The sequence below is a fragment of the Xiphophorus hellerii genome, chromosome 9, assembly GCF_003331165.1.
Source record: "Xiphophorus hellerii strain 12219 chromosome 9, Xiphophorus_hellerii-4.1, whole genome shotgun sequence".
NCBI classification, from domain to species: domain Eukaryota; kingdom Metazoa; phylum Chordata; class Actinopteri; order Cyprinodontiformes; family Poeciliidae; genus Xiphophorus; species Xiphophorus hellerii.
In genome coordinates, this window is record NC_045680.1 from 23,896,149 (window position 1) to 23,914,368 (window position 18,220).

Sequence of the window (18,220 nt, forward strand, 5' to 3'; positions counted from 1 at the left end):
TGCACGGTTGTTTAAAATGGCTATCTGAATAATCTCAGCAAAGTCAGGAAGTCCCCCAGTAGAGCCATACGGCAAGATCATCCCAACAGTGTACTTTGTTCCATAGCAGGTGACAGTGTTAGCTAACTGCACGGAAGACAGAAGCGGTGATGGAAAAATCACCGCTTCTGTCAGTTGTGCCAGTTAAAGATCTCCATTGCTCTTGACAAGAAGGAAATACACAGAGTCTTGTCAAGAAAATCCGAGCTCATCCCACTTCCCCATGCTGGAGATTTTAGTTTAACAGTAATAATAAATAAAGTTATCTTTAAAATGAATCACTCAAGTGACATCAAGGCCCAACAGTAGACTTAAGTGTCAATAAATTTAGTTTAACAGTAATAATAAATAAAGTTATCTTTAAAATGAATCACTCAAGTGACATCAAGGCCCAGCAGTAGACTTAGGTGTCAATAAAATAAATCTGGTTGTGTGTGTTGTTTTGTCTCATGCAAACTTTGCTTTAATTCTACTTTTTTCTATCTAATCATAAGAAATCATAGTCAGTCAGAGAGAGTCATTAAACAGGAAAAGCAGGTTTCCTGGAAAAAGAGGAAGTAAGTTCCAGCCTGCAGATTTATAAAAATAGCTGAGACTATTCCTTATTTTAAAGCATGAAAGTTTTAAAGAATTAAATCTAAACATTTTGAGTAATTTGATAAGATTCAAAGTAAAATACTTATATTAATATTGGTTTACTTGTAATAATATTTACACGAACATTTGTGGGAACACTTACAAGAAAAACAAGTAACTGTAATTTTAGTATTAAATAATTAGAATCATGTATTATTCTTTGGGTTTCTTTTCAGAAAAACATCTGTAATAACTCACATTAGGATTATAATAAGTATAATTAATAAGTTATGGTTATAAAATCATAAATGAATGATAAATCAGAGAAGCTGAAGAAAATAAATGTGATATAAGTTATGGTTATAAAATTATAAATGAATGCTAGATCAGAGAAGCTAAAGAAAATAAATGTGATATAAATGTGATTTTTACATTGAACTTGAAATGGTGTAAAAAGGTGTAACTGCAATTAAACATCACTGATATGTTGGAGGTAGAGAGTAGGTGAAAGGTGAAAGGCAAGGAACTAACAGGAGAGCAGAGATGATCAACGCCTTATTTAGGTAAAAGGTTGTGCAGGCAGCAGACACAGGAGGTTGAGCAACCCCGAGACAAAGAAGCACAGACATTAGGACATAATGTCTGAAGGACAGTGATGGATGTGAGATCATCTGTCTAAGCAGACAGCCAATGAAAACGCACCAAAAGGGTGGATAAACCCTATAAAAGGTGGGTGCAAAAGAGGAACCTTTCGTTGGATCCTCCGGGCAGCTTCGAGCCAAGAGATGGACAAAGAACTCTGCAGCTGAAGAAGAGCCGGGGCCACAGAGCCGAAGACTGTCCTTCTCATGGAGACCAACCCGTCAGGCCCACAACCTGTGGCTTCAAATCGCACTTCTCTCATCGGCTGGGTTCAGACCCCAAAGACAAAGATGAAGACAAAGACAAAGGCAAAGACAAAGAAGAAGAACTGGTGCCTTTTTTCCTGCCAGCACCAAGTCCTGTGTGACCTCACCATCCATGCGGAGAAGAAGATCATCAGACCTACAGAGATTCCTGCCTTCGCCGATCAACATCTTCCTCCTGCTGCAACACCTTCTTCATCATCAAGCCAGGTCTGGGGTTCGAAACGCCAAACTCCGTCCGTCTCTCTCAAAGGTTCCCTTTTTTTTTTTAGTTCTCAGTATCAGCAGTAGGGAAAGATAGACTAGATGATTGATTTTACTTATTTGATTATTTCTGCTACTGAATTAAGCTGTACTGACCCTTGCAAAACTGCCTTACTAATAAAATATTTAGCATAAAGAAAATCTAAAAGATGTTGTGGACATTCAGTTAATGAGTCACCTTAAAGTTCTTTGATGGTTGTAAAATAGCTGTGATGTTTGATTCTGGAGAGGAAAAAGTTTAAAATGTTTTTAGGTTGCTGGTAGCCCAAATTTAAAACGTCATCCTTGGGACTCGCCCGAGTCACTAAAACCTACCTGGTTCAATAACAAATGCAAGTTGTAAAATAGAGAACGAGCGACCGTTAACAGGTGTGCTCTGTGAAACTAGTTGGCTGTAGGCTGCTCAGTCTGGCTAATTCACAGGGGGAAGAAGGGTGGGACACCTGGATGTAGGCCGTCAGAAAACCAGGCGAATCGTTTCTCGAAACCAGCTTAAACAGAGTTTACTTCAGTCCTGGACAGGGTAAATCCCGGCAGATTTAGGAAACTCAATTAACCCGTTAGAAGGAGAGCTGGTAGCACATCTCCCCTCTCAGAAGAGGAAGTAGAGAGTGAGACAGTAGAGAAAGAAGGGGGAGGGGAGGTGTTGCGCAACAACAGTCTGTAGAAATAGTTTATGAAGAAGCCAGAAGCCTTAATTCAAGTTCCTAGTGGGTTGCACACCTCAAAGTCATCGACATAAAGGATTATAGAGAGTTTTGTCTCTTCTCCAGCATAGAAGGCATTTTGCTTGAAAAGTTCGCCATCAAAAGTTGACGTAATATATCCAGTACTGTTTAAATGTCTGGATGAGATTCCCTCTGCAATGTGTTTATTCTTCAAAACCTTCTGCAAAGTCTCGAGAATAGGTACATATTGAAAGGTCTTGTTCTTTTGGGAATCAAGAATATATTCAACAGGATCAACACACTGGAAATGCTCCTTAAAATACCTTTTTCTCTTAAAAGCTGAACCAAGTGGACCACCTACAGCAAGTGCTGTACTAATGGGATGGAAGTTGCACAACTGTTCTGCCAAGTCTGTTATTATGGCCTGGTCAACAATGCTCTTATTTAACTTCAATGTTGAATCAAGTATATCTCTAACAACTTCAACAGATGCTGAAGATGAAATGAACTGAAGGTCTTCAACCAAGGCATCAATGCACTTCACTGAGGCATTATAGACACTTTCTAGCTTCAGCAGAAGTAAACCGATTCTTTGAAGAACCAAGTATGAAGGACTTTCCTTATCACAATCTAAACTTGTGCCCTCATTATCACTGGCCTCTAATGAATCAGAATGGTCAACAATCTGATCGTGGTGACTCTCATACACACCTTGCTTAAAATCGCTCGAAGAATAGGATTTGTGTGTTCTACTTTTGTGTTTCAAAAATGTATTGTATATATTTGTCCGAAAGCTGCATCCTTCAAATACACAAAAGACAGTTTCGTGGCTCTTCAGGTGATTTCCTATATGCTGAAAGTAGTCCTTCTCTGTAGAACAACTAGCACTGCAAACTAAACACTTAAAAGCAGAGATGATTCCTGGCTGTATACTGACATGAGCTGTATGATACCTGGACAAATGTGTGCGAAGGGCACCCTGTGTTTTAAATGTGCAAGGACAACTGTCATATAGACATGGCTGGGTTTGCCCACGACCAAATGTTGCGTGTTGTAGTCTGTAATGTTTTAGTAGATTCCCCTTTGTTGCAGACAAAGACTTGCAGATCTTACACTGCCACCCCATAGGCCAGAACCTAAGACAATAAGAAAAAAAGGTGTTTTTAAATTAGTGTATAACTAGTAGCCTACATCACTAATAGATCTAGTAATTAAATAATGTGCCAGGGCTGAACAATTAATCAAAATTTGATCAAAATTGCAATACAGCCTACTGCGATTTTCAAATCACAGGAGGTACAATATTTCTTAAATTTCTTAAATCTTAAAAAATGATTTTAAATGAAATGTTCTGCTGCAAAGATGTCCTGGCCTACACATCATAATCTAGAGACTTAAAAAAAAACATCCGTTACACATCCCTGCAAGAATCGCGCCATAATCATCTTAATTTTTTCAATGAAAATAAGAAAACAATTATACAAAATTATATTTCCCTCAGAAATTGCAAATCATTTCGCAACTGTAATGTCACTGAAAAGATCATCACAATTAAGTATTTTTTCAAAATCATTCAGCTCTATAATATACCAACTATGGATGAATCCAATCCCACTTCAAAAAATGAACTATCGTTTTAAGATGTTAGACAAAAATATGAAACAGATTTTAAAGTAATATGCACATCAACAAATGCCAAACAATAAATATTAAAATCAAAGATGCCCAAAACGGACTAACGAAACATTTCTCTCACTCTCTCTGTGGCAGCTCAGAGTCAGTATGAAGCTCTACGTACTGATTTCAACCCAACATTCACAGACTCATCTCACTGTAACTGTTTACCTGTCAGTGTGAGCTGCAACCACAGTTTGAAAGCATAACGTTTTTCCGAGAAAACAGGAAAAAACGAGGAAGCCGTTTGTGCCATCTGAATGTAACTAACGTAACGTTAATGGAGAGCCTCAGTGAGAGCCGGTGAACTTGGGTTTAGCAAAACAGCAGCCATTGTGCTCAAAACACAATAACAGACGTTCGATGAAAATAACGCCAAATTAAAAGAAGAAAGAAGAAACAGCGCACTTTGTCTCAAAATGTAACTATGCAAAACGGCTTCCGAAATGTGTAACGTTATAAAAACTGATTAGAAATCTGCTTTTAACATGCTACTTGAGTAAAAATGTTACTTGAGTACATTTTAATTGTAAAAACTAAATGCAGTAACTTTAAACGAAACTCCTAAGTTGATTAGCCTTCTCACCGTTGAAAACAACGTCTGTTCCTCCATTATGGTGCCCAAACATGCTAGCTAGCTTGTTAAGGTGGGGGAAGGGGAGCTTGGGCTGAGGCCAAAAAACTAAATTAAATAAAAGAGCAGCTTGTATTCTACGGCCACTATATAACGGTATTACGTTAGTCACATTAAATTGTGACATTGAGACTACTTTTTCAATCATTGCAATGCATTTAGTCAAATCAAAGACGACGTAGACTGACTGACTTCGAATCCTTCACACTATAACTTAATTGACTTGCTGTACTGTAAAGTTGCCATATTTGGTAATTTGCAGTAACTTAAGACAATGTTTAACTGCTACAGACACTTGAATTGTTTAACTAAGAACAATTAAAACATGTCTTACCTTTAAGCAAACGGTAGTCCATGAAATGCCAAGCAGACTCGATGTTCCTGTGATGAAAATGCCTCGGGCGGGAAAAATCAAGGCCTCCCAAATGAGTAAAATTTATCAATTTTCTGCACTTTTGACTTTACCAATGAAAATAAATAAATTCTACTTATTGTTTTTCTGCTGATTTTATTTAAATAAAAACAGAGTAAAATGCAATTAAAAAAATATTCAAATTTGGTTAATTCAGCTCAGTGAGATTCCAAACTGCACACAGTCTTTTTTATTATGTATAGTTTGCTCTTATTTATTTAGTAAATATTAATTAACCCTGATCACAGTTTTTTCAGTGTACTTACGGAAAGTTTCTGTTTATATCGTAGGTTTGTGGTGCCTTTCTATCCTAAAGAAAGATATAAAACTTCAGATATTTCACAAAAAGATACTAACATTCATGGAAATACCTCACATAACCTTATATTAAAGCATAAAGTACGGCGCCCACCGTAAGAAAGGCTTGCAGTGTTCAATTATGCTGCATAACTGACCAGTACAGTATTGCGAGGGAACGCAAAAGTATTGCGAGGGAACGCAAACGTTTTGCGAGGGAACGCAAAAGTATTGCGAGGTAACGCAAAAGTATTGCGAGGGAACGCAAAAGAAAAAAAAATCCCCATGTCCCCTAGGGGGCTCCGTATGTTTGTGCCCCTCAGCAATAATATTTAGCTAAATATAATAATTTAGTAAAAATAAACTGCTGCCCTCAGTCTAATAATGACTCTCAGAGCCTCCATGTCGTTCAGACTCCGGGTCCATGGTGAGGAGGAGGAGGATCTGTGTCCTCTAACTATCAAATTATGGGCAAGAATATTTTTTCATACACTGGTTTGTGAATAAAAACGTAGGTCTGATGTTGACGTTAGAAAATGTGTTTCTATTTATCCATCCATCCATTTTCTGTTCACCCTTTGTCCCTAATGGGGTCGGGAGGGTTGCTGGTGCCCATCTCCAGCTACGTTCCAGGCGGGAGGCGGGGTACACCCTGGACAGGTCGCCAGTCTGTCGCAGGGCAACACAAAGACATACAGGACAAACAACCATTCACACACACACACACCCCTAGGGAGAATTTAGATAGACCAATTAACCTAACAGTCATGTTTTTGGACTGTGGGAGGAAGCCGGAGTACCCGGAGAGAACCCACGCATGCACAGGGAGAACATGCAAACTCCATGCAGAAAGACCCCGGCCGGGAATCGAACCCAGGACCTTCTTGCTGCAAGGCAACAGTGCTACCAACTGCGCCACTGTGCAGCCTGTTTCTATTTATATTTTCATAATTGTCCTTGCAATAGCGAGACAAAACCTGCCTCGTCTCTAAACTCAGAAATGTTTCGGCTGCAGAGAAAACTTCTGATTTTAACTTCATCATTCTGCTAAAGGCCCGGTTCGCTACAGGCAGCTTGAGTCGGTCCAACCGACAGATAGAAAGAATATCTATCTTTATATCAGACATCCTGATATAAGACACGGTACCGACTGTCACCGCGAGTCGCAACGCAGCTCAAAGCCCTGGTACCACCTGGTACCACCCGGTACCACCTGCTGACTGTTCGCTCTGCTTCTCCTTAACGTTTCTACCAGGCGGGTTAAAGCCGCTGCTGACGGGATCTGGGCTGGAGGTTCGCGGCTGTAAATAGAAGTTACTGCAGAACCTCAAGTGTTAAAGGAAGATTCGGCCCAGAGCATTTAGAGTTCATGAAATAAACATCAGAGAAAATATTGTAGCAATAATTAGAACCGCAGCAAAAAGCCAAACATGCCACAATGAAATGGATCAAAATGTCTCCAAAGCATCGGGGGACTAATAGGGGATTCCAGGTAGATTCCAGGTGGATTCCAGAGATGCGCATCGCAGCAGCTGTTCCTCCAGGGCCGGCCCAAGGTAATATGGGGCCTTAGACAGAACCCCCCTCCCTCCAGAACCCGTCCTACTAAGAACCTCAGCATCACTAACATGTTTAAATATCGATCAGGTGAATCTGTGAGAGGGAGACCAGGTTTATTGGCCCAGTTTAAAATTAATCACTGATTATTGGTTATTTGCTGTGATGTATTTGTGAACAAACCCAATTCAAACACAAAGATATATTGTAGCCATGGTAACACAACAATCAAACTATCAAGATGATTCTTTAAACTTTTACAAAGTAAACGTCCTAATTAAATCCTAAATGTACTATTTATTTTTTCTCAGCTGAATGCATTAAATAAAATGTAATAACATTGTTATTCTCTGTAAATGATGCTGAAGGTTTAGATCTATGGTCTGTGTTACAATTAAACAATTTCTAGGGGCCCCTGAATGTCTGGAGGCCCCTGAATGGCCCCTACCAGCAGCTAATGAGTTTTCTTTGCCTTGATATCTCAGTCTTATAATTCTAGATCTAGAAGTTTAACATCTAACTATTATATAGAGTTAACCCCTTTGAGCTTTTGGATCTATAAATCAGTCTGCAGCCAGGTTGTTCTATAGGTTAAATAGATATTATTAGGGCTTAATTAGTAAAATGGCAGCAATTTTGCTTATTTCATTGCTTCATAACCTTTGACCTTCTCTCCTCTGGTCTGTTTAACAGCTACAGTCTCAGATCAGCTCAGCCCTCCAGGACTGTCAGCAGCAGAAACAGAAACTTTATACCTGTTGGGGAAAATATCGACTAGATTTGCTTTGCATTTCCCTGCATGATGGCAATGATATAGTAGGATCCAATTAGATTCTTGATTAATATGGGTTGTTGCTATGTTGTTGTACGGAGTTTTTGTTCAATGTGCCCCTTTTTTAAATTTGAGCCCCTGCCCCTCCAAAGGTCTCAGCACGGCCCTGTAGCTGTGTAGTCTGCGCTGAACACGTGTCAAAAGGGATCAAATTACACACTAAGGGAGCGCACCCTGTAGTCACGATGCCATTTCAACACATTATGATGGATTTCATCGAATGAAGCCCAGCAGAAAACAAAAAATATTGCCTAGTAAGAGTAGACTTGTTCTCAAAATGGGTCCAGGCATTACCACTAGCACTCATGTACATGCGCCGCCAGAAACATAACCTCAGTCCTTTTGAAATTCTCTTTGCAGGACCACCTAACCTAAGGTTGGGACCCCCGCAGAGACCAGAACCAGATACAATCACATGTGATGACAAAATGCTTAACTATTGCATCTCACTTACAGATCAGCTGAAAACTGTCAGACAGTAGGTCCTGCGAGGGATACCCACCTGCTCCTGACCACCCACACCACCATCAAGGTTGCTGAGAGGGCCACCTGCACAACTTTCCTATTATGGAGACAAGACCCAATGGACCCCAACTGGTCTGCTCTGTCTTGCCCCTAGACGTCCTCATCCATATTTCTAAACAACACTTACCACCTGTGGAACGAGGTGGCGTCGCCATCGCAGCTGCCCTCCTGACTCTGGTCCAGACCATAAGACCCTCATTCCAAGAACTGAAAATAATTTTTATGTACGTGTATGGCATCACTGTCACCGCAGAACTAGGTGACCTGTTCGATGTCACAGACCGCCTAGTCCACCCAAACTACGATGACCAAGACAACGCCGCCTACGCTGCTGCAGTGACTGCACTCCTGAACAAAATCAAAGAAATCTTACCCATTCAACATCAGTATTATATCGTCAAACAGTGTGTGCAAAAAGCCAACGAGACCCCATATGATTATTTCCAACGCCTGTTAGAAGTTTTTAAAATTCACTCCGGACTACAGGAAGAAGCAGGCTGGCGTAACTCACCACGCATCACCCCATTTGAAGGTTTTCTGTGCCATCGCTTCTTAGAGGGGCTAATAGAACCAATAAGAGAGGCTGCAAAGCAGTCCTACATTGGCTGGAAAAGCGAACCCCGCATTATTGAGATGATAAGCCACGCCACCTATGCATACGAGGAATTCATCGACAAAGAAGAAAAAGCGCAAAAGAAATAAGAAAAGATGATGGAAGACGCTCAGTTAGCCTTTCTCCAAGCAGTCACCAGACTACCAGACAACTACAGGTTTGGCCCAACCACCAACAACTTGGCTATCCTCCAGGCCCACCTCAACACCAAGGCCCTTACACATACAGCTCCCGCGACGCCTGTTACAACTGTGGACAGAGAGGACACTGGGCTCGGTTCTGCTCACATCAAAGAAATCAAGGAAGAGGACGAGGATTCAACCAAACTTCAATCCAGGAACTCAACAAGCACCTCAGGTAACCTGAGCTACCCACGGTTTCGGCCCACTCTGTAGACCCAACGTCTAACAGGGGCAGCATGACGCCAAACGTGCTGAAGGTGCCGGCCCTGGGAGGAACCATTGGGATGCTGGTCCTCCTCATCCCGGCTATCATCATACTCCAACTCGAGCCTCCAGCACCGCCTATGACAGTACCCCCACCACGATTCTACTACATCAGCAGGTTGAAATGAACTATATTGAAGGCACCACCATGTCCATAAGACTCACCACCTGTAGCTACCTTGTATCATAAATGTTTTCAAAAACCCCAGGGTCCAGCAAATCCTGGTTGAAACTTATGTCCAGCTCCAGAACCTCCGGGGAGAAGGTGTTAGGTTTGTACTGGAGCGCCCCGAATGACCACCCCCATACATAGAACACCTGTAAATAATACCTTTTATTTTCTATTTTTATTATACCTTCTTTACCTTTGCTTAAACTATCAGAGGATTGTCCCTCACAAAAGCAGCAGACTTCCAAACACAACCTGTGATTGAAATAACTCAAACCACTCCAACTGGGAAGGTTATTTTATGATGTTTTATTGTGTTGTCTCTCCTGTCAGAACATGCATTATATTCAAATAATTTTTAGCTATTGTATTGTTCCTTATGGAACAAAAGGGAGGAATTTTGAAAGGAAACTTATTGTTTAATCATATTTTATCATTTATTGCATTAACCATGTTGTTTCATTATTAATTTAGAAACGAAGTATCATGTTTTGTTTCTTTTTAACTTACCAGAAGAGTCATAAAATAAAGAATGTGTAGACAGTTGAACTTTTGTTTCCCTGCACAAACAGTTCTGAGATTTCTATGTGTGAAGATGATTAAAAGGTGTTGGTTCCGTTGTTAAGACCAAATAAGTTGTTTGTCTCTGCAGAAGTCTCACAGTCTATACAAGCAAGACAAGGAAGCTCATCTCGAGGTATACGACTGTGGTTACATTTATGCAAAAATATGCGCAGGAACTAGTTTCACACCTCTGAATAATTTCTAGAAATTCCTTTATTTCTTTTTGCAAAGCCACAACCCATGTTTAGTGCAAACATCTGTATATAAGATGCACGCTCTGTAACCTTGTTCAGAGATCACTGATGGATTTAATCTGCCTGTGCTGTTCTCTATCTGCAGTTTCTCATTAAATCTGATTTGTTCTCCACTATTTGCCTGAGTATCGGTCTCTGATTTTGTGCAAGTTTACAGTGGGATTATGTGTCCAGGCATAGCTGTCCATCTCACCCTCTCTTAGACCCATTGACTGCTGGAGACAGACAGGGTTGATTCATTTTATTGTTTGTTTAGCAATTCAAGTTGTGGACATTTTTTTCTGCTTACTTTTTGGTAATCTTTACGTTTGATATTGTCAGCTTTAATTAAAACCCACACTCAGTATGCTGTTGTGGCAAATCAGCCCAGTCATGGATCAGTCATTCTTTGGCATATGCAGGACTGAGACATCAAAATTACCCGAATTATATTGTTTTTCATCCAGACAGCAATTTTTAGAGTCCACTTTTATGACAAATTGAGGTAAAACCTTTGTGAATTGGCCTCTTTCGTAGGAGTTTGTTTCAGCTGACGTTATACATACAAATAAGCTGCCATTTGTCTGTAGCTGAGTTCGCTTAGTGTGTCCTTTAGTTTTGCTGTGAGCAGTTCAGACCGACCAGTTTGGCCGCAGGTTCTCCTGAAACGTGGGCTCCTCAGATCTCATTGCTCAGCGGCAAAGTCTGCCTGCTAGCTGGAGGATCCGGGCCGCTCCGAGACGAGAAGACAATCTAGAAGTGGGTGACCATGCAGAGGGAAGGGGTAGTTGGGAAGTGCTGGAGGTCTCTGGGGCCGGGAGGTCACAGGGATGAACATGCGAGTGCAAGGGCCGTCATGGGACAGTGGTGCGGGACGAAGACCAGTAGAGAGGCTTTATGACGGAGACGTGGACACGGCACGTGGGGCATGTCTGTCTCTTCCACAGCCACTGCTCCATGCACTGAAACACACCACAGAACAGACGGGAACGTCACCCACATTTATTGGCTAACTGAGTCGGAGATTTATACACATATGTTCTCATGGCAGCACGTCATTTCCCACATGTAGGAACTACATGCACAACAAGGCCATGTGGGAAGGACGACAATAACACGTGTTTTGTTCATTTCCTGTGAGATCCTCAGAAAACAGTTTCCTGTGTTTAAAAACGGATAAAGCTGATATAACCAGTGGTGGCCTCCAGGGGAGTCCGGAGGGGTCCGTGGCCCCTTCTTGAAAATTCTGGCCACCCCAGAGAATCCGGTTCATGTCATTGAAAAGCAAGCGGAGTCATCTTCCTCAATGAAGGCATAAATGTAAATCCCATTAAATAAAAAATAATAATAAAAAAATCATATTTCTGGGAGCATCACTAGAAATTTAACACAATATCAACTCTGGTTTCAAGGTCAACACTTGGATTGTAATAAACAGGGTCACCTATTAAAGTACATTGATGTCTGAGCATACTCAAATATATATATACACATATGCAGATGTTTTACCTACTTTATACATTTCTTTACTGTAAAGTGTAAGTTGACAGACAATGTTTACACCAGGTGTTGTAGCTTGCAGAAGTATTCATACCCAAGGAAAGATTTCACAGTAACTCTGGAGAGCAGCACAGACTGTACACACCATCAATCTGGACTTTCATGGAGAAGTGGCAAAAAGGAAGACATTGTTAAAAGAAATCCATGAAGACTCATTTGCAGTTTGCCGCAGGTCATGCAGGGAACGCAGGAATCATAAGGAATATGGTGCTCCAGTCAGAAATGACCAAAATGAGTCTTGCTTCATGCAAAATGCTTTCGGATGCGATAAACTATCACTGTACATCACCTTGAATATGGTTTTCTTTAAACGGGGTCAAAGAAGCTACTAATAGATAATGAAATGATGGATTGACATAAATACAGGGCAACCCTTCAATCACTATCGTTTTCCTTCTGCTTCACTTTTTGTGGGCCAACCACACAAAATCCCAAGAAAATACATTTAATTTTGCAGTTGCAACTTGACAAAATGTAAAGTTCAAACACTATGAATACTTTTGCAAGGATCTCTTCAAGCTCATAGACAACAAAAACCTCTGGTACATCTAATACTGCATATTATTAAACTCAAATGGCCGCACTTATTTATATACAGTCACAAAAACTAAGTTATTCTCTGACAAGTTCATGCTTTTAATTGTAAATTCAAACCTTTAGACTACTGTAAATTTAATGCCTCACTGTGAGGGGGAAGAGGTTAACTGGAACACCAAAGTCTGACCAGACCCAAAAAGCTCATAGGTCAGCTTTCAGGAGACGTTTTCAGGATTTGCAGATTCAGACCCGCCACGTTGCTGAAATAAAGCGATTCCTGACCATTGAAGGAATCACTAAATAAAAAAAAGATGGCGCCCTTCTGAGAGATTTCAGCGATGCCTTCGCAGGGAAAGCTGTCGACGCGGGGCGTGCTGCTCCTTCGCCGAGGAAATCCACCCATCCGCAGACTTTCTCCTCTCCTCCGTCAGCCTCCTGAACAGACAGGCCACCGTGTTGCTGCCTCTGCGTGGCGCGCTCGCCTCTAACCGCCGGGCTTCCTTCAGCACCCACCAGAAGGAGACATCAGACTCAGTAAACGCCAAGTTGGGGGTCAACGGTTTGCGAGGACGCTCCATGCATCTACAGAGTCATTTGCTACTGGATCGCTGTTTTCATACCAGGCCCCGTCATGCATGTGCAGGATTGAGATGTGAGATCTGATCTGTGGCATGCTTGGGATCACGTTGAACACAGACAGGAAGTATGCGGTGGATCTGACCTGAACACGTCCTCTTACCTCTTTGTGGAAGCAGTGTGTGCAGTGAAGTTCTTGAACTCCCTCTCCGTTCTTGCACATGTCTTCGTGGCAAATCAGGCATATCTTGTCTTTATCGCTCTATGAAACATAAAGAGGAACGAGATTTTCAGCGTCAGGGTCAGCAGTTCTTTTGTTTCTGATACTGTTATACAAAACTACAAAGGGACATGTGAGTGATTCCATTCGCAAGGAGGGGACGCTGATGTCACAAATCTGTACTAGCGTTACAGTGTTACATTTAGATTCCCCACAAACTCCTTACTTAGGACTGAAAGTTCTGCTAATAGGAGCTTTTTATTGTTGTTGTTACATGATGCAGATCTTACATGTCTTCTATCCTGCGTGCACATTAAGGTAACAGAACATTAATGCCCTCTAAGCGCTCCTTAATCCTGACAGCCTTCACCAAAAATGACTAATCAAGAAGTTAAATGATAAAATAGACATCAGTTCTAACCAGACACATGGTTTTCTTGTCAGTGAAGCACAGCCTCTTCTGGAAGGACTCTGTGATCTCTGGGATGGGGGTGATGCGGCTCTCCATGACGGCCGTCTTGGGCCGGTTTTCGTCCGAGGAGATGCGATGAACCCTCTGGTGAGGCCTGACCTCCCCCTTGTCTTCCCTCGTTTTGGGAATGGGCGCGTTGGTCGCCGTGTGGATCTTGTTCAGCTTCATGGCATCCAGTTGTGTCTGTACGTCACACAAACGAAGAGAAAATGGGTGTCATTGTGGGGTTTGTTCTTTTTTTTTCTGCTGAAAATACAAAGAGCCTCAGTGAGACCGTTTTCAATAAATGAGAAAACCACTCTGCCACTAATGTCCTTAGGTAACATCAACTAATTATAGCTAACCTCTGGACTCAGTTTAGCCAGTTAATTCATTAGCTATAATCTGACCACTGTGAGATGCAAGGCAAGTATTCCTTAAGGTGATGTAAGGTGAATATTCTGCGTTTAATTCGGCTCCCCGATGTTTTTCTGTCTGACTAAAGCTAAGTTATGTCAGAGCTCAATGGTGCTTTACTTCCAAGCAAAGTGAACAAAATGTACTGAGCTGCTTCTCAGGAATTATATTACACAATCACTTATACTGGTTAAAGCTAGAGATGCACCGATCCGATATTAATACCTGTATCGGTCCCGATATTGAAAATAATTCTAGATTGATCGCCTGTGACAATGTACCCGATCCATAAGGACAGATCTATTCAGTCTACTTCTATGCTTTGTACTTTGAGAGACGTCATGCTTTACTATTTATTTTACCTTACATTTGAAATTGCTAATTGCATTTTTGTCCGTTTGTTTATTTATCATTGAATGTTGTGCTCCTAATTTCACCGACTGAACAAATTGAAGTTGTGCTGTTTTTACATGTTTGTGAAACTATTGGTGTATTTAAGTGTGCAAAGTTATCAAATAAATTTGTAATTGAGTACGTTTACATCTGTGTTAAAAAAAAAAACAGGAAAAAGTCTGAAGTCAATTCAGCACTGTTTTTCTGTATTGGATCGTCATCGGACAACACTAAACCTCAGATATCGGTATTGGTATCGGAAGTGAAAACAGCGTGGCGATGGATCCCTAGTAAAAGCAAAATATACATTAAAACATATATTTATGTGTTATATGAAAAAACAATTATCCAGTGGAAAGTGACTCCATGTCGCTATCGTTCCTTTGTTTATGGCTAATTCATATACCCATTGGTTTACATGCAAACATTTTTGGGGTGACAGTCAAGGGACTAAAGAAACGCCGCCTACTAATTCATAAGCAGACAGAGAGACGGTCATATCACTCATGCATCTAAACATTTCAAACCAGGTCATACAGGTTGTCTCATTGACATCCAAGATCTCATTTGTAAGAGAGACCTGTTTTTATAAAACAAACCAAAAATCACAAACACAGCAAAAAAACAAGTACTTAAGAATTTTGACTCAATTAACCCCTTAACTGGCAGCGAAAAATTAGATTTGTCCCGTGGATGGGATAATGAGCTAACAAAAATATGAGCTAAAAACAAGAGCCAAGATTTCATGCTTTAACGTAGATGATTTCATCAACCATGTAATTTTTCAATGTTTTGCACCTTTATAGCATCTTTTGTGTAGTCTTAGTTTTGGTAATAAAAATATTAAAAATGATCAATAAAGAAAATAAATCCCCACTTTTATGAGTGAGCGAAATACACATGTCAAAAACTATTTCCCTAAATGCTCCATTGCAGATTTGGACCATGAATGTGTCAGATAACACCCAGCAGCTCCCTGTTTTACAAAAACCTCATCCAATAAAGCTCATCTGTCATGGCAGGTAAAACAAAATGATTTATTTATGCAAAGTCTACTTGCTGGGACTGAGTCGTTGAGAAAAATGTCCGACACATACACACACACACGTGCAAGCAAAAATAATAAAAACCTTTGACCAAGTCCGAATTGACATATGCACAAACGTAATAAATCAAATCAATTTAATAGTTCATTCGTAGATGGACCAGTCGATCAAACAACAATACGAATCAGACAGTTTTTTTGATCAGTGGTCGAGTCACGTAGCGAAGCGGCTGGAGGGGGTTTCCATTGATTAATTGTCAGAAAGCATCGGAGTCAGTTGATATGAGAATCAGCAGGTCAGAAGTCAGAGAAAACTGTAAACCAATATTAGCCAGGACATTAATGAGCGATCCGTCTCTTCTTTGTTTTTCTCATTTTAGGTTACATAACGGTTCGTCGTCGCCATCCAGTCTGATCCAGAATTAGCCACCATCCCCCACGAAAACAAAACAAGGCTCTATGTATTTCATTCATTTCTCCCGTATCTCTAAATAACTGTAAACATTAAAACTTTTTAAGGTTTCTCTTTCATTGATGAAACTTTAATAATATAGACCAACAGGGTGCTAACTATGATTTTCCAAAGCAATATAATATAGTTTAAAAAGGATCAGGTTTAAATATATATGTATATATATATATATATATATTTTATGTGCTACTGAATGAGCAACAAATCATCAGTTTAATGTTAATTTCAGCAACGTTTGCTACATTATCTACTGAATGCACACAGCTATTTTGAGTTGTAGACTGCAGAGGGCGTTCTTACTGTTCCTACAACTGGGATCTTAAAATTTGACGTCTAAATACCAGGAGAAAACAAAAACCAGGTTTCAGCAGAAATCAATTTAGCAAAAACTATAAATAATAATAATAAAAAAGAGATCGGTTTAGCAGTCAGATGTGGAACAAACACATCCTAGATTCTAAAGACCCTCTCAGCTCCCTTCACTATCTTTAACAGGGCCCAGAGTTCCACAAAGATGCATGAATACCTACTATATGCAGAGCCAGACTTTAGAAAGGGTTGCCAGTGGCAGTAGCCCAGGGCTTCAGTTCATAGGGGACTCCCACAGATTTTTAAGCTTTTTTAAAAGTTTTTTTTTTAACGAACGCATGTTTTGCAGTCATTGTCCTTTATCTAAGAGTCATTGGTCCATGTCAGGTGAGTTGTACAAATATTTGGGGATTGCTTTATTAAAGTAAACAATACTCAAGTATTGGTTATGATAATTCCTTTTTGGAACAACATGTTGAGCTAATGGCCATTTTTTTCTCTGGTACATCGGGCACCAAAACAGCTTCCAGCCCAGGGGCCCACATCTTTGTAAATACGGCCCTGAGTATTTCTTACACATGCGGTATAAATTTTTATCAAGGCAAATTCCAGGTCAGGACTTCTTTCTACAACAAGTCATAAAACATCAGGCATTCACGTGGAAGGGAACAGTCCAGACATGAATAAAAGTCACGTCTTGCTGTAATAAAATAGCACAGACATGAAAAGCTGCTTTTCTGTGTACATTATGCTGCTCTGCAAAAGTCAATTCAAGTGGAACTGAGTGCATCCGGGTGTTGCTCCTGTCCTTACCACGGTGGGGAGTGATGCTCTGCGATCGAGGTTTGTTTTCGAAGGCCGCCTGAAACTGCGTTTTCTCTCTCTGGAGTGTCCGCGGTCCGTTCCGTGACCCCAGTAGCTACTCATCCAATTGGTGAAGTTCCCATCATCGTCCTCGTCGTTTTCCATCACGATAGCGGGCAGCAGTCTGAGGGACATGATCACTGCTGTGTGTGCACACACACACAGGCACAGGCAGCCTCTTGGCTCAGCAAACCCAGCAGGACAGATTCAAATGAGATCCCAGCTCAGTGATGCAGAAAGCAAAGACCACGCTCAGCTGACCCACTAAAGTCTCTGACAGTCCTGCCACACACGAACGTCCCACAGGGGGAAGGTAACGTCTACTGGATGCCACTACGGAGCCTCTGGGCGCTTTTCGTCTGTGTTGTTGTTGTGTTATTCCTGGATAAGCCAAAAATAAAACAGCAGAGCTTTCGCTTGAGTCTTTAAATAAGAGAATCCTCGGTAAGCTCTTTACTGTGTGGCTGGCAGAGTTTAAAAAAAGGAGATGCTGGGAGACACTGAGTTACAGCTAGTAGTTTTTTTCAGTGGGTGGCTGTTGTGGCCTCTGCTTTAAATCTTTCCATTACAGTGGCGGGCCTGCGGGTAAACAGCCGATACCCGTCCAATTTGCCCATACTTTCCACTCGCAGGCCACATCAAACCTGTCAATAATTATGGAGTTCCGGTATCTGTGTCTCCCACACTCAGAGCCCGGGGCTCCCTGTGGCAAATGGGGCAAACCACGTCTCTTCGGGATAACCTGTCTACCGCTGCACACCGCCCTGTATTTTTTTTCATAGTGTCTTTTTTCAAGACACTCTTGAAACTTTGCAGTTTGTAGTAGAACTACAAACTTTAATTGGTTATATTGGGAGTTTATGTAATACAGACAGACAGACAGATATCCGCTGTCATTTGTGGCCATGCTAAACTACCGTTAGCATTCATGGCAGGCTTTGTTGTGGTGAACTAGCTGTAGCACAGCA

At 41.0% G+C, this 18,220-nt stretch overlaps 1 protein-coding gene across 3 annotated transcripts; it reads right to left on the minus strand.

Moving 5' to 3' along the window:
* Positions 1 to 10,655: 10,655 nt before the first annotated feature.
* lnp1 (leukemia NUP98 fusion partner 1) lies at positions 10,656 to 17,740 on the minus strand. 3 transcript variants are annotated; one of them, XR_004340598.1, is made up of 5 exons: positions 17,202 to 17,740; positions 13,723 to 13,956; positions 13,245 to 13,343; positions 12,003 to 13,005; positions 11,279 to 11,370 (listed from the first exon to the last, which is right to left on the minus strand). XR_004340598.1 is itself a non-coding variant. In XM_032573103.1 (4 exons), the coding sequence occupies exons 1-4, from the start codon at positions 17,385 to 17,387 to the stop codon at positions 11,263 to 11,265; spliced, it is 627 nt and encodes a 208-aa protein (XP_032428994.1). In that variant the 5' UTR covers positions 17,388 to 17,740; the 3' UTR covers positions 10,656 to 11,262. The 3 variants fall into 3 exon arrangements, 2 of the variants coding, with proteins under 2 accessions (XP_032428994.1, XP_032428993.1); XM_032573103.1 differs by lacking the exon at positions 12,003 to 13,005 and having other exon boundaries at positions 10,656 to 11,370; XM_032573102.1 differs by having other exon boundaries at positions 11,254 to 13,005.
* Between the last annotated feature and the right edge of the window lie 480 nt (positions 17,741 to 18,220).

Coding starts and splice junctions, on each gene's coding strand:
- lnp1 (XM_032573102.1), bottom strand. CDS start 17,387: ATGTCCCTCAGACTGCTGCCCGCTATCGTGATGGAAAACGACGAGGAC. Junction 13,957..17,201: donor GAGCATCACTCCCCACCGTG/GTAAGGACAGGA, acceptor TGTGACGTACAG/ACACAACTGGATGCCATGAA. Junction 13,344..13,722: donor ACAAGAAAACCATGTGTCTG/GTTAGAACTGAT, acceptor TATGTTTCATAG/AGCGATAAAGACAAGATATG.